The sequence below is a fragment of the Manis pentadactyla genome, chromosome X, assembly GCF_030020395.1.
Source record: "Manis pentadactyla isolate mManPen7 chromosome X, mManPen7.hap1, whole genome shotgun sequence".
Lineage (NCBI taxonomy): Eukaryota > Metazoa > Chordata > Mammalia > Pholidota > Manidae > Manis > Manis pentadactyla.
This window is the reverse complement of record NC_080038.1, coordinates 42,202,045-42,216,684: the sequence shown is the minus strand read 5'-3', so window position 1 is coordinate 42,216,684 and position 14,640 is coordinate 42,202,045. Positions and strand designations below refer to the sequence as shown.

General features: G+C 44.7%; 1 protein-coding gene across 2 annotated transcripts; it reads left to right on the top strand.

The window, feature by feature from the left end:
- The first annotated feature begins 3,824 nt into the window (after positions 1 to 3,824).
- On the top strand, positions 3,825 to 13,890 carry UXT (ubiquitously expressed prefoldin like chaperone). 2 transcript variants are annotated; one of them, XM_036895060.2, is made up of 7 exons: positions 3,825 to 3,935; positions 4,111 to 4,217; positions 5,188 to 5,269; positions 5,415 to 5,482; positions 5,753 to 5,860; positions 13,524 to 13,587; positions 13,794 to 13,890. In XM_036895060.2, the coding sequence occupies exons 2-7, from the start codon at positions 4,120 to 4,122 to the stop codon at positions 13,845 to 13,847; spliced, it is 474 nt and encodes a 157-aa protein (XP_036750955.1). In that variant the 5' UTR covers positions 3,825 to 3,935; positions 4,111 to 4,119; the 3' UTR covers positions 13,848 to 13,890. The 2 variants fall into 2 exon arrangements, with proteins under 2 accessions (XP_036750955.1, XP_057351709.1); XM_057495726.1 differs by lacking the exons at positions 3,825 to 3,935; positions 4,111 to 4,217; positions 5,188 to 5,269; positions 5,415 to 5,482; positions 5,753 to 5,860 and adding an exon at positions 10,116 to 10,982.
- Positions 13,891 to 14,640: the final 750 nt, after the last annotated feature.

The following is a 14,640-nucleotide window of genomic DNA, read 5'->3' as shown; positions in this document are numbered from 1 at the left end:
CATATGTCCATGGCAAGGAGACAATATTTCATCTGTCATGGGGAGTATTAAGAGAGAAACACATTTTTTTTTCCTAGAAGCGAGAGAAGAATGTTAAACAGAATTAACATGAAAAAAAGACAAAGAAACTAGTCCCTGAAATAAAGGCACCATTAATAAGGAAGAGTAATAATATTGCTCATTTATTGATGCTTCAAACTATTATTTTCCATTGTTGGGAATAACGCAATAGCAGTTCATTTTTATGTGTCACAATCGTCACATATATATGGATAAATATACAAAAATAGTAACATTGCATGGTGACTAAGCGTTTTTGGAATAAATCAAAAGTCTAAATCACAGCATGCATAAGTCACTTGTATATAAACTTAATTTATACTGGCACAAATTTTCATTAGCATACTAATACTTTTTAAATGATGTGATAAAAATGTCTAGCTGCAGGAAGGGAGAGACTTCTAAAATAGCTAGGCAAGGAACATGGCAAATCCTCTTCCAAAAGAGCAATTACAAAAGTGGACAAAACTGGCAAAAACAACCAGTTAAAGACTCTGGAAACTGACCAAAATCGTATAACAAATTGAGAAGTGCTTATTCAAGAAAATCTACTGAAATCTCAGTAACAATGGTTGGAGTCTATGGTGTGTTACCCCAGAGCTGCTCCTCTTCCTTCTAGGTCTGAGACACAGAAGTTTCACCAGGAAAGAGCAGGCCCACAGGATAAGCAGTTAAGCTGCAAGAGGAGACTGACTTTATTTAGGGCAAAGTGAGGAAAATTCCATGCCCAGGGGATTATCAAAAACAAATGTGTTCTCAGTAGCTAACAATCAGGAAACATCATAGCTAGCCTGAGATCTCAATACTAATTGGGGCAAGCAATAAAGCAACAAGGCAGTCATAAATTTAACAGGGAGATCCAGGGGATGAAACAGACAAGAAAGGCCCTTGATATGATCCTATTTATCCCAAGTGGTCCAGAAGGCTGTGCACATGAGTAAATCTGCATGCGTATTCAGGAGAAACTGCAGCAGGCCCGACAAGCTGCTCAACCCTGCCTGAACATAAAACACTGTGAACGTACAAAGTAAAAGCCAGGATATATTTGGAAAATGACTGTACTTTGAAATGGAACTGGCACAGGCCCTAACAAGCTACCCAGCCCTGGCTGAACATAAAATACCGTGAATGTAGAAAAAGCCAGGATATATTTGCACATGGCTGCAGTTTTGGTAGTTTGTATTCCCCCAAACTATACACACACATCCATCAGCAAAGGGTAGATACCTTACTGCTTCAAGGTGTTTAAGTACAATCTCTGATCCATCACTGACTGACAACTAGGCTGTGCTGACCCAGGGCCTACCCTAACAAACCCAGGCTTAAATATATAAAAACAATGTCTGTAAAAATGGAGCAGAAACCAAAGCAGTCAGACACTGTGAGGAAACAGACTTAGTCCAAGCAGGTCATCAGGGCATGATGGGGTGAGAATCAGAATCCAGAGCTGCTATAATATATTATCTAAGATGTCCTGTTTTCATCCCTCCCCAAAAAAGGCACCAAAAACAAACAAACAAGAAGTTACAAGGTGTGCAAGAAAACAGAAAAGTGTGACCTCCTTAGGAAAAAGCACTCAATAGAAACTGTCTATGAAGAGGCCCATACGTTTCACTTAGTAGACAAAGACTTCAAAACAGCTATTATAAATACAAATAAAAGAAATAATGTTTAGAGAATTAAAGGTAAGTATGATGGCAACAACTCATCAAATAAAAAATATCCATAAGGAGAGAGAAACTTTTTAAAGTACCAAATGGAAATTTTGGAGTTGAAAAGTATAACTGAAATGAAAAATTCACTATAAATTCTCAACACTATATTTGACCTGTTAGACAAAAGAATCAGTGAATTCGAAGATAGAGCAATAAAGACTGTATAATCTGAAGAACAGGAGGAAAAATGAAGAGCGCCTCAGAGACCTATGGGACAACAGCAAATGTATCAACATACCTGTTATAGAAATCTCAGAAAGAGAAGAGATTGTATAGGGCAGAAAAAGTACTTGAAAAATAATGTCCACTCACTTCCCAAATTTGATGGAAAACATTAACTACTTATCCATCAGGTTCAACAAACTCCAAGCAGGGAAAACACAAACAGATTCACACCTAAACACACCATAGTTAATCTGTTGAAAGACAAAAACAAAGAGAAAACCACCATGTTCTTTCTCTGTTCTAGAAACCAGTCCAGGTACCACATTGCATTTAGCTGACCCCTGATGTAGAGTTTAGATGAGGGATTTTGTTTGGGGGAATATGTGTACAGTGGTCACCTAATATTTGCTTTACAATGCAGTGACCTCCCTTAGATCAATAAATGCCACTTCTAGAAATTTATCACAAGGAAATAATCGTGGTTGCACACAAAAATTTGAAAGCAAAGACTGTTATCCCATCTTGGATTATAACGATGAAAAAAAACTAGACACATCCAAACATCCATTAACAGAGGAGTGGCTCAAAAAGCTGAGGACATCCAAAAGATGCAATGTTATGCAGCCATGTCAACAATTATTGTATGGTCTGGAAAGAGGGAAAGCAAATGTGGTCAAATATAAACATTTAGCTGAATTTAAGCGAAGACTATGTGGGGGTTCACTGCCAACTTTTCTGTAGGTTTGAAGTGTAAAAATAAAGTTAGGAACTTTTTTAGGCAAAAACAATTTTTGCTTAAATGTAAGTTAATAGACTTGTGTAGACCCATCTCCAGCTCATCAAACTCTATTCTCCATGTTAAAGATAATAAATCTAACACCCTTTCTTCACAGGAAAATGGTATAGAGTAACTGTAATATTTGTCTAACTATCTAGTGTCTGTTTCAATCACACTAAATGTAACTCTAGCTATATGTAACATATAAGACTTACCAAAAAGCAATTTTGGTAAACCACAGTATGTCCTTTACAATCACCTTGTTGTAAGGACAAAGAGAAACTTGAGCTTAGGTTCTGAGTATTGGAGGGGAAAAAAAACTTGCTTTTACACATGAAACACACGAATTATCTTGGAAGACTTCCTGGGTGGGGGGGTGGAGGCTCTAGGTACTGCAGGTGGGAATAGCATTTGGGTGAACCGACTTCTGGGTTCTCTTTCAGGCTCAGACCTGGATTTACCGGGTGCTATTATTTGAAATCCTAACGAGGGAAATAAATTAATCCAGTAATTTGAGTGCATAAAAATAAATTAATAAAAACCTTACGCATTTAAGTAAAACCAAGGGAGCTATTTCTATCTACAAGATAGCCAATCTTGAGCACAGGTCTTCAGCGACCCGCCATTAGTCACCCCTATTAAATGAATAGACAGTGCGCTGTCAATCTCTACTTGAACCCGTTATGGACTGTGACCACAGAGCAGAGTCATCAACGACGAATTTCAGAAAACACGTCTCCGTTTTAAAAAACATTTTAATGCTAACATTCATTCTCATCAACTGGGAGTCAAACCCAAACCACCCGTGTGAAAAAATCAAAATCCAGGGCGATAGAGAACAGGAATGTACTCCCCTTTAGACCCTAATCAATACTTGCCCGTCAGCTTCCAAAGTTCTGATTTTTAAATACGAAACGGTTTACCCTTTCTTCCTGCACTTGTACGTCGCACCTCCCCAGAACTCGCCAAATCCCTTTAAACCCCCACCAGGGGGGCACGTTCCCTACTAGCTCCGCGAGCAGTCCCAGTTCCCACGCTCTGAAGTCTTGCGTAACTCCGTAAAGCCCCGCCCTTCTCCGCTGAAGCCGTTTTCTTCCGCTCAGGCCCGCCCCTCCCCACCGGACTATTTGGTTGGCCAGCGCCCTTGTACGTCATTCACCCAGGCCACCCGGAAGCCGTGGTTGATACCGACCACTGTTATTGCCGGCGGCTCTAAGGTAAGGGCAGCGTTGGGTGTCCCAGGGTGGCGGGGTCCCAGAGTTGGGAGGGGCACAAAGCGGAACCCCCAGCAGGAGCCGGACAAGCCCATCCCAACATTTTGAGGGTGCAGATGTACTGGACTTGCGGCCAAACTGAGTGGTCAACGTGGGCTTCCTCCTCCCCATTCCTCAGGAGCGCATCATGGCGACACCCCCTAAGCGGCGGGCTGTGGAGGCCACGGGGGAGAAAGTGCTACGCTATGAGGCCTTCATCAGTGACGTGCTGCAGCGGAACCTGCGGTGAGTGATAGCTGGTGGGGGAGGCGGGGCATTTGTAACGTTCTACCGTGGGGAGCGGGGCGTTTTGAGTTGGGGGCCTAGCTTTCTGATTGGTGAGCGCGGCGTCCCGAGCCCGGCCCACGCGCCATTCAAGCGGGAAGGAGGGGCGACATCGGGGTGCGACTTGGCTGGGACCAGGCGGGCTTAGTAGAGCGTATGCCTGCGCATGCGTGGCTTCTGATGGCTCTTATGGCTCAGAGCTAGTTACTGAAGCCGCAGGTGCAGTTTCAAATTCTGCTTTAGCCGTACTTGTGACCATACGTGTGAACACGTTATACCACGCCTCAGTTTTCTCATCTATGAAATGGGGAAGTTGATGGAACCTTCCTCATGCAGTGATTGGATTTTAAATAAATTGAGTTCTTGTAAAAGATTTAATGTGGATACTAGAGGCTCAATGAATATGAAATATTTTTATTACTATCATCATTAATCTGAGCAGGAAGTAGAGTGTTCAGAACTGGGATTGTGAGCATCCTAAAACGGATGGAGATTTTTTCTACGGTGAGAATGGGACAGTGTGATTGGAGGGAGGCTTTGGAAGTAGAGCATAACAGTAATACTAATAAATTATAGCTAACACATGTAGAGAGTTACTATTTGGCAGGCACTATTCTGAGTGCTTTATAGAAAGCACTTATTTAATCCTCTTAATGACTCTGTGAGGTAATACTTGTCATCCCTATTTTATAGATGGGGAAATTGAGTCCAAAAGAGGTTACTTAATTGCCAAAGTTACACAGCTAGTAAAAAGAAGAGCCTAGATTTAAACACAAGCAATCAGACTTGGGGTCTAAATCTTCTTCACTTAAGTGCTTTTTTAGGGCACGGTGACATGAGAGCCTCAGAGGGTCATGATATGAGGTATTCCAAGAGGGAGAGGACTTCATGTCGGTTACCATTTTATTCTTGTTCCATCCTTTTTCATCAGAAAGGTGCTGGACCATCGCGACAAGGTATATGAGCAACTGGCCACATACCTTCAACTGAGAAATGTCATTGAGCAACTTCAGGTGAAGATGCCAGGGTTAGATACCTTTTGTAGGTGGGCAGGAGGGGTCAAGGGTGGGGGGCAAGAGGAGATAGCCCAAACCAATACCGGTCACCTGACCTAAAAGTTGACCACTGACCCCTACCTCTTTTTCCGTGGCCCTACAGGAAGCTAAGCACTCGGAGTTATATATGCAGGTGGATTTGGGCTATAACTTCTTCGTTGACACACTGGTGTAAGTGTCTGCCTGCCCTCTGAGCCCATTAGGGTTCAGCTTCCCCCTTTCCTTCATTCAGCAGATATTTCTTTTGAGTATTTACTATGTACCAGATGTTGTGCTGGGGATATGACAGTGAATAAAACAGGACAAAATCCTTGCTCTCCCAGAACTTCAATTGGGAAAGGGAAGGGGAGGGGAGTAGAACAAAAGATCTTAAGTAAACTCTGTGGTATGCTAAACAGTGATAAGGACTTCCCTCACTTCCTCTAACCACTGTTTCCTCAGCCCAGACACTTCACGAATCTATGTGGCCCTTGGATATGGGTTTTTCCTGGAGTTGACATTAGCAGAAGCTCTCAAGTTCATTGATCGTAAGAGCAATCTCCTCACAGAGTAAGTCCAATCCATGAGGATAGTGTCTAAAAACACCACCATTTGCAACACTCTTCTCCCTTTGCCCACAGCTGCTTGGGGTGATCTTAGGGACCCATCTCCCCTCGTCCTCAGGGCTAGGTCTGAGGAAAGTAGAGATGCAAAGCCCAGCCCCACAGGTGTAGCACATAATAAGCACTCAGTAAAAGGTCTTTGTATTGTTCATTCACAACATTTATTGGGTATCAGCTGTATTCCAGGCTGTGTGCTTGGCAGTGGGGAGGCAGCAGTGAACAAGGCAGAAGGGTTCCTGGAAGGCTTACATTTTAGGACTATGCTGTCACACATAGGCACAACTGACCAGATCCGGGATGTCTCAGCCTATAAATCAGTAACAGTAAAACAAGTTACCTCTGACTTCACCTCCTGCTAATTTTCCTGCTCCTTCGCTGTGCTCCCCCCACACTGACCTTCCCCGGCCACTTAAACACCCCCAGAATGACCCCACCTCAGGGCAATTGCAGTTCTCTCTGCCAGCAGCATTCTTTCCCCCAGGTAGCTGCATGGCTTCCTTTCTCCTAACTCAATTTAGTCTTATGTCACTTCCTCAACGAGGTCTTCTTTAAAATCACAACCCTGGGTACTCCTGATTCCCCACTTGTTCTACTTTTCTTTTTTCCTTGGCATGTATGACCTCCTAATGTTACTGTGTAATGTATTTCTTTCTAGTGTCCATTGCTTGCTCCTATTAGGATATAAGCTTACAAAAGGAGATACTTTGTTTATATCCCAAGTGACTAGAATAGTACCTAGCACATAGTAGGCACTCCGTGTTTGTAGAATGAATTTAAAAGGCTATGCTGGATACAGATTGAAGTGGGGATTGAAGCAAATCTGTGTTGGTGGTGATGGGGAGGGAATGTGGGGAGAAAGTATGGGCTCCAGTTGAGTTTAAGGTCTTGTGCAGAGAAGGGGAATTGGGAAGTGGATAAGAGTTTTGAAATGGAGCTAGGGAAGGCATTCCAGAGGAAGTAACATTTGAAGCACTTGGTTGGGTGAGCAAGCCATGGGGCTATCCGGGGAAGAGCATTCCTGGCAGGGGGACCAGCATGCCTGACTAGTTAGAGGAACTGCCAAGAGGTGAGCATAGCTCAGCTGGAGTGAGTGAGGAGATGCTGAGCAATACACTTAGGTTAACAGCATCTCACAAGAGTGAATACCACTGACCTAAAATTCCTTCTGGGTTATATTTATCTTTATTCCTACATTCAGTTCTTTCAGAGTTGCCTCCCTTCTGTTTCAGTAATTCTCTTTTCAGGACTTCCCATGATTTCAGTGGTAGTAGACCCAAAAGAGCCTCAGACCTGATATTTCTAAATCTTATTGATCAGACCAACTGGTGAAGAGTTTAGTCAAGGGGCCTGCTTTCATGGGCCTATGAAATTCTGAACTGGTGGTCATTTAGACCAAGTCCATTTTTTATAACAAAGCTTTCCTTGTTATGTCACAGGATTCCTGCACCTTTCAAACAGGTTTTAATTTTTTGAGGCTTAGTTGTTTCCCAAAAATGAATTATTTAAGTTGTCAGTGCCTGCCTCCTTGTCTGTTCTTATGGATATGTTGAGCTGGTTCTGTTTGTGTGATGAGAAATGTAATAGAATCTCTTATTGCTTTGTTATAATCAGTAAGACTTCCTGAAAGTTTATTTATTCTAGGAGATGAGGATTTGAGTCTGGGTAGCTCATTGTCCTCTTTAAAATACTTTGTAGCTTGGTACATACTTTAACTTTCTTTCCTTATATTATGTAACCAAAACAGCCTATCAGTCCTTCCTATTGTTTGCATATTTCTTTGTTTGGGGAGTGGGAGGAGCAGGTCTCTGTCAGTCTTCTTTCCTGATTACACAGAAAGGAGTACACACATCCACAGTCATGAACAGACATGTCATTATAGAACAAACAGAATAACCATATGACTATTAACACTGCCTTACATATTAAATAAGTAGCAATAAATTAAACATATCCCTTTTGTGTTACAGCTAACATTTGATGAACTTATTTTTCTCCTTTTTTTAAAGTGTGAACTCATCAACTTTCATAGACTAAGCTTATACCATTGACTAGTTTTGTTCTCTTTTGATGTTCACATTGTCCCTTAGAAGCTGATCGAGTTCATTCCTCTGTTCTTTGAGTACTGTTCCAGATATTCTTGGACGTATTCTTGCTCTCTGGCAATACCACCATGCTCCGTTTATATCCTTAAACATAGACTTAGCCATTGTTTGATGACTTCAGTTTCCATTGAGTGGAGTAGTCATTCATTTATTCATCCAGCATACACTGGGTGCCTACTATGTGCCACACGCTGTTTTGGTTCCTGGGGATACAGCAGGGAACAAAGCAGACCAAATCTCTGCTCTTACACAGCTTACATTCGAGTCAGGAGAGGCAGACAATGAACAATTAAGTAAATGATGTAGTGTGTCACCGGTTGACTGTGTTATAGAGAGCAGTGTGAAATGGAGGTAAACATTGCCTGGGGGGAAAATTGTAACTATATGGTGACAGATGGTAACTAGTCTTACTGTGATCATTTCACAATGTGTACAAATACTGAATCAGTATAATGTGCCCCTGAAACTAATACAACATTATATATCAATTATATGTCAATAATAAAAAAATCAAGAAAAGACAAACATTGGGAAGGGGCAGTTGCAGTTTTAACTAGAATGCTTTATTGGATGAGAGAAATAGAAGAGTCCACTTTTTGGCTGAACAGCTGGAAGGACAGAATTGACATTATCTGAGATGGAAAAGATAGGGGAGGAGCAGATTTGGAGGGGATTATTCAGCCTAGGACCTGTTAAGTGTGAGGGGCTTATTAGACATTGTGAGGTGGATTTTTTTATGTTAAAACTCCCAAGGCTGGAGTTTGAGAGAGAAGTCTGGACTGAAAATACAAATTTGGTAGATACTGATATGTAAGTGGGTTCATACTGATTTTTTTTTCCAATTTAACATTCTATGTGGTTGCCTTCGACTACTCTTACTGTATTTGGTTTCCTTAAAACTGACTTCTTTATTAACAGATAGCTCAGCACATTGAAATCCACATTTCTTACCATGATTCCAAGATTCTGTGTGATCTCGCCCCTTCCTACCTCTTGGACCTTACCTTGTACTGCTTTCCTTCCACCATTCACTTAATTTCTAACACTCTGGCCTCCTACCTGCTCCTCAAAAAGCTTCCCTGCCTCTTGGATTTGTAGAGAAAAGACCCTCATACTATTTAACTGTTACTCACTCTTAGTCTTCAGAAAGGCCATCCTTGACCCTTTGTAGCAGTTAGGATTCTGGGTACAACTGATCCCGATTGGCTTAGCTAGAAGGAATTTACTGGTTTACGTGATCCAACAGCCTGGGTCCAGAGTGGTTTTAGACATCTCTAGTTTCCCTGTTGCTCTCTGGCACTTGGGGTCTTCCTTGAGTTTGCTTTTACACCTGATGTTCAACCCTTTGGTAAATCCTGTTGACTCTACCTTCAAAACAGACCCCAAATCCAATCATTTCGTATCACCTCAACTGCTGCCACTGTGGTCTGAGTCTCCGTTGCTCACCTGACTATTGCAACAGCCACCTCACTACACTTCTTGCTTCCATAGTAGCTCTCCTCACCCCCAGTCAATTCTCCACCCAACAGCCAGATGGATCCTGTAACCCCTAGCCATTTCACACCTGTGGGTAAAATTGTAATATTTCCAGAATATCTCGCCTGGCTTTAGTGTATTTGCATATCCTCAGGGGTGGAAAGAAGTCCATCTCCATATCAATGGGTAATTACCTGGGCAACAGGAGGGTGTGTCTGAACCTGAGAGTTCAAAGGGAGTGGCGGGCTGGCTGGCTGGCTTCTTCAGGAGCAGAGAGAGAAGGCCCTGGACTGCAGTTTGTAAGCAATAAATGGGTTTTAAACTTTATTTCTCCCTTTGACTGATTTTGGTTTTTAGAGGTATTTTGTCCCGGGATTTCCTCACCCTGGACTTACATCTGGCGGCAGTCAGCACGTTGCCTCTGAACCCAAAATCTGTCATGGGTGGGACCTTTGGGAGGGCTGCTCCTGTGGATGATGGGGAGGCCCCAGTGGATGCAGCAGCATAGGGTGCCGCTTCACCTGTTATTATCCCCCCAGCTGTGGAGCTTCCAAGTTGGGAACCCCTAGTGGGGAATTGGTCTAGGGTAAAGTACCACTAAGAGGGGTGGGGCTTTCCCCAGAACTGGGGAAGGGTGGAAGCACCGGAAGCTGCAGAATTAGCCCTTGGTAAGTTGGAAGACTGTGTGGAGACCTTCAGGAGCCGTGTAGCGGCTGGCATTGTAGGGTCTCTTTTCATCAAGATAGTGGAAAATGTTACACAGGAGAAAGAGAGTTTTATCGAGGGATGTAGGCGGGAGAGAGACACACTTCAGCATCGCTTGGAGGAGCTGGGCGATAACCTATGGGATGCTGTTAAAGAGAGACAGTTACTGAAAAGGCAGCTCACACTCCTAGAAGATTCCTTAGCAGCAGCGAGGGGGGAGATGGCAGGAAAAGCCAGGTTGCAGGAGGCCTTGGGGGTGTTCACGAAAGTAGTGTCTTCAGCCCTGGAAATGGTGGAGGAGGAGCCATGGGTGGAGCAGCCCAAGGGAGAAGAGGAGGAGGCGGGGCCATTGACAGATCTGCTACCCAGGCCACCACCAGAGGTACCATCTTCTCCTGTTTTAAAGGCTCGCCCGGCTGTACTTAAGAAAATAAAAACGAAACAACTGCGGGCTCCTCAGGGTGAGGAGCAGCACCCTCCCTAGGTTGTGGAGCATTCCATGCTCTGTCCCTATACCCAGGATGAGCTGGTGGACATAGGCGTCCGGTATAGGCAGAGGACATCGGAATCTCTGCCTACATGGCTTTTGTGTCTCTGGGATATGGGGATGGAAAACATTGTTGTGTTGGGTACTGAGATGAGTAGAATGGCTTCCCTGACGACTCACCCTTCCCTCCGGCAGTGGTTGCAAAATGCCCATCACGCCTCAGGGAATCAGACACGCCTGGAATGGCTGACAGCTGCCATCAGGATAGTTTGGCCTAATCTTATGCAGAGCTCCAACGGGTACTGCAGGAATTGGGTATGAAAAACATCATCTATAATATGGACCCCTAGGGCCCTGATGAGGAGGTGTTCACTATAGGAATGAGAAACCTGGTGCTGCATACAGCTCCCACATCTCTCTTTGGGTCCCTAGTGAATACTCTTGCCCCCCACCTAGTGCAACCCATAAGTGAGGCTACTCATACTTTAGCAGATCTGGGGGAGGTTGAAACAATAAGGGCACGGAGGGAAGAACGGGCCACGACTGAAAGGAGACGTGCAAAAGGCCCCATGAAGGTCTCGAGGACCCAGATGTGGGTTGATTTGATAAAGGCTGGGGTAGTGAAAGAAAAACTTGATGGGCAGCCCAATGGGATCTTGTTAGAACTGTGGCACCAATTAAAGCCAGAGCAGCAGTTCCAGCTGCTGAGGTCCAGGACATGGAAACCAGAGTCAAAGCCTCATGCCTGGCCTGTGTCCTTGCAAAATTTAATGGGAAACAGTTCTCAGGATTCACCTGAGCCCTCACCCCCACAGGAAGATGATTGGGCATCACGGTTCGACTGAGGTGGGGGGTCAAAGTCCCCACCTTGGGGGACATGGTAAGGAGCAGAGGCCACATGTAGAATTAGCAATTCATTGGTCCCCCATCAATGTACAACGTGTCCCGGCGCTGGTGGACACAGGAGCTGAGTGTTCTTTGATTCATGGCAACCTTGAGCGTTTTCCTGGGACTCCTGCTGTGATAGATGGCTATGGGGGTAAGGCAATTAGAGTGAAGAAAGGCAAATCCCATTGGGGATTGGGCGTTTACCCCCAAAGGAGTATACTGTGTACATTTTTCCCATCCCCGAATATATTTTGGGGGTAGATATCCTGCACAGCCTGTTGTTAGAGACCACTGCAGGTGAGTTCAGACTGAGGGTATGTGTGGTAAAGGCAGTTCTGAGGGGACGTGCTAACACCCATCTGTAGCTCTGCCTGTACCTTGGCGGATGACAAATACTAAGCAGCATAAATTGCCTGGGGGGCACAAGGAGATTGGAGAAACTCTACAGGAGTTGGAGAGGGTGGGCATCATAAAGCCCACTCAGTCCTTTTAATTCCCCAGTGTAGCCAGTGAGAAAGCCAGACAGCTCCTGGGATATGACTGTAGACTACAGAGAATTGAATAAAGTCACACCCCCTTTGCATGCTGCTGTCCCCTCTATAGCAGCCATGAACTGAGGACGTATCATTATGTAGCAGACCTTGATAATGCTTTCTTCTCTATTGACACAGCACAGAGAAGACAAGTAATGACTCCACAGCATCTTACTATGCTGATGGACAGTGACTGCAATGGGGGGGGTGAGAACTTGATAATATGGGTGAATGTTGAAACCCAATGTTGTTCATGTGAAACCTTCACAAGATTGTATATCAGTGATACTTTAATTATAAAAAAGGGGGAACGAGTACATTGTAAGGTGAGATTTCTGGAGGGGTGGGCTGTGGGTAAAATTGTAACATTTCCAGAATATCTCTTCTGGCTTTATTGCATTTGCATATCCTCAGGGGTGGAGAGAAGTTCATCTCCATATCAATGGGTAATTACCTGGGCAACGGAGGGTGTGTCTGAACCTGAGAGTTTAAAGGGAGGGGCTGGCTGGCTTGCTTGCTTGCTTGCTTGCTTGCTTCTTCAGGAGCAGAGAGAGAGAAGGCCTTGGACTGCAGTTTGTAAGCAATAAATGGGTTTTAAACTTTATTTCTCCCTTTGATTTCGGTTTTTAGGGGTATTTTGTCCTGGGATTTCCTGTCCCCGAACTTACATCACCCCTGCAGTCTATTTTGATCACAACCCTCCCTTGGCTCCTATCTCTCTCAGAAGAAAAGTCATTTCCATGGCTTTGTAGGTTTTACACAATCTGTGCTCCCCACTTACCTTTCTGACCTCACCTCGTATACTTCCCCTTCACTTACTCTTCTCCAGCCACACTGGTCTCTTTTGCTATGCCTCAGAAGTGCTAGATACACTCCTACCTCAGCACCTTTGCATTTGCTGCCCACCCCATTGTGTCTGGAACACTCATCCTCTGTATATCCATCCATACAATTCACTTCTTCATTTTAAGTCTTTCCTCAAATGCTTCTCAGTGAAGCCATTCTAAACACTGTAATTAGAATTGCAGCCTTACTCCACTTCTTGTCCTATCTTATTATTGTTTTTCATTGTCGCTATAACCATCTGACATTCTATGTATTTCATTCCATCATTTGTCCCTCTTCATGAGAATTTGAGCTCCAGGAGGCCAAGATTCTTGTTTGTTGTGTTTACTGCTGTCTCCTCAGTACCTAAAACTGCCTGGCATAGAGCAGGGATTCAATAAATTTCTTTGAATCAGTGCAGTCCTGGCGATGACCAGGCATCTCTGCACAGGGGCAGGTCGGGTATTTGCATGTCCTACCACTTGCCGTGTGGGAGTCATCCAGGACACAGGTAGTTCTTGAAGTGATGAGGAAGCATCATCCTCATGATTGTAAGTGGGGCCCACTTTACACTTTCTTGTTTTTTCTCTCCAGGCTCAGCAACAGCCTCACCAAGGACTCCATGAATATCAAAGCCCATATCCGCATGTTGCTAGAGGTGAGAGCAGCTCACCCAACTCCCAGACTCTTACCTCCAAATGTGTTAAGGGTGGCTATCTGAGGAAGGGAGAGAGCAGAGATGGGAAGGACCATATTTCCCTCTAAACTGGAGCCAAGCTAGCTCTGAGGGAGGGGAGGTCAGAGCAAGCCTGGGGTGGGGCCTGGACTCAGTCCCTGTTTAATCTCTTCTGTCCTCTTTTTCAGGGGCTTAGAGAACTACAAGGTATGCAAAATTTCCCAGAGAACCCTCACTATTGACTTCTCCCTCTCCCCAGATATTAAAGAGCCTGAATGCCATTGAGTCACATGGACCTTCTTTTCCCCCTGAATCCCTACTGTTTGCTAAAGCACCCTATTTCTAAAGCACAAAGTTATAGGAGACCCAGAGATCAAGTCTCCGTGTGAAACCCTTAAAGCCCCTTAAGTCCTGCCCCCAGCCTGGCTGCATTTGCCTCTTGACTTTTTGCTCTGCCGTCTTTGTCTCCTTGGCACCCTGGGCCCCCACCTGCACTTCGTTTCCCTAGACACCACTCTTTGAATTACCATAGAGAGTGGGCCGATTCAGGGTGAAGGTTTGTTCCCAAGGCAATAAGCCTTTCATTCCTGCCCCTAAGATTTATCCCTCTCCCACACCCCAATCGTTCCTTAGGTTTCTTAAGTCACACCCACGCCTCTCTCTACCCAACTTTGGCCTCGCCCCTGCTAATAAATTCCAGCAAGCATCAATGGGCCCAGAGCCGGATCCCGCCCCCGTCCCGTCCGTATTGCTTGAGTGCAGCTTCCACGAATCAGTGCAGAGTGAGGTTCCGTTCCTTCATAGCTAGCGGCAGCTCAAGCCTGCCCTCCTGAAAGGCATTTAGTTTCTGCCACTCGATGCACCTTCGTTTGTCTGGCAACTGCCCTGCCATCCTACCTCTACTCCATTCTTCCGGCCTCCGTACAGCCTTGGTCTGACGCCCTCCCTGCTGGCTTGCTCCGCCCGCTTCTACACAAGTCCTGCTTCCGCTGAGCTGCGTGGAGTACAGCACCGCCCTGTTGGTTTTTTGGCAGC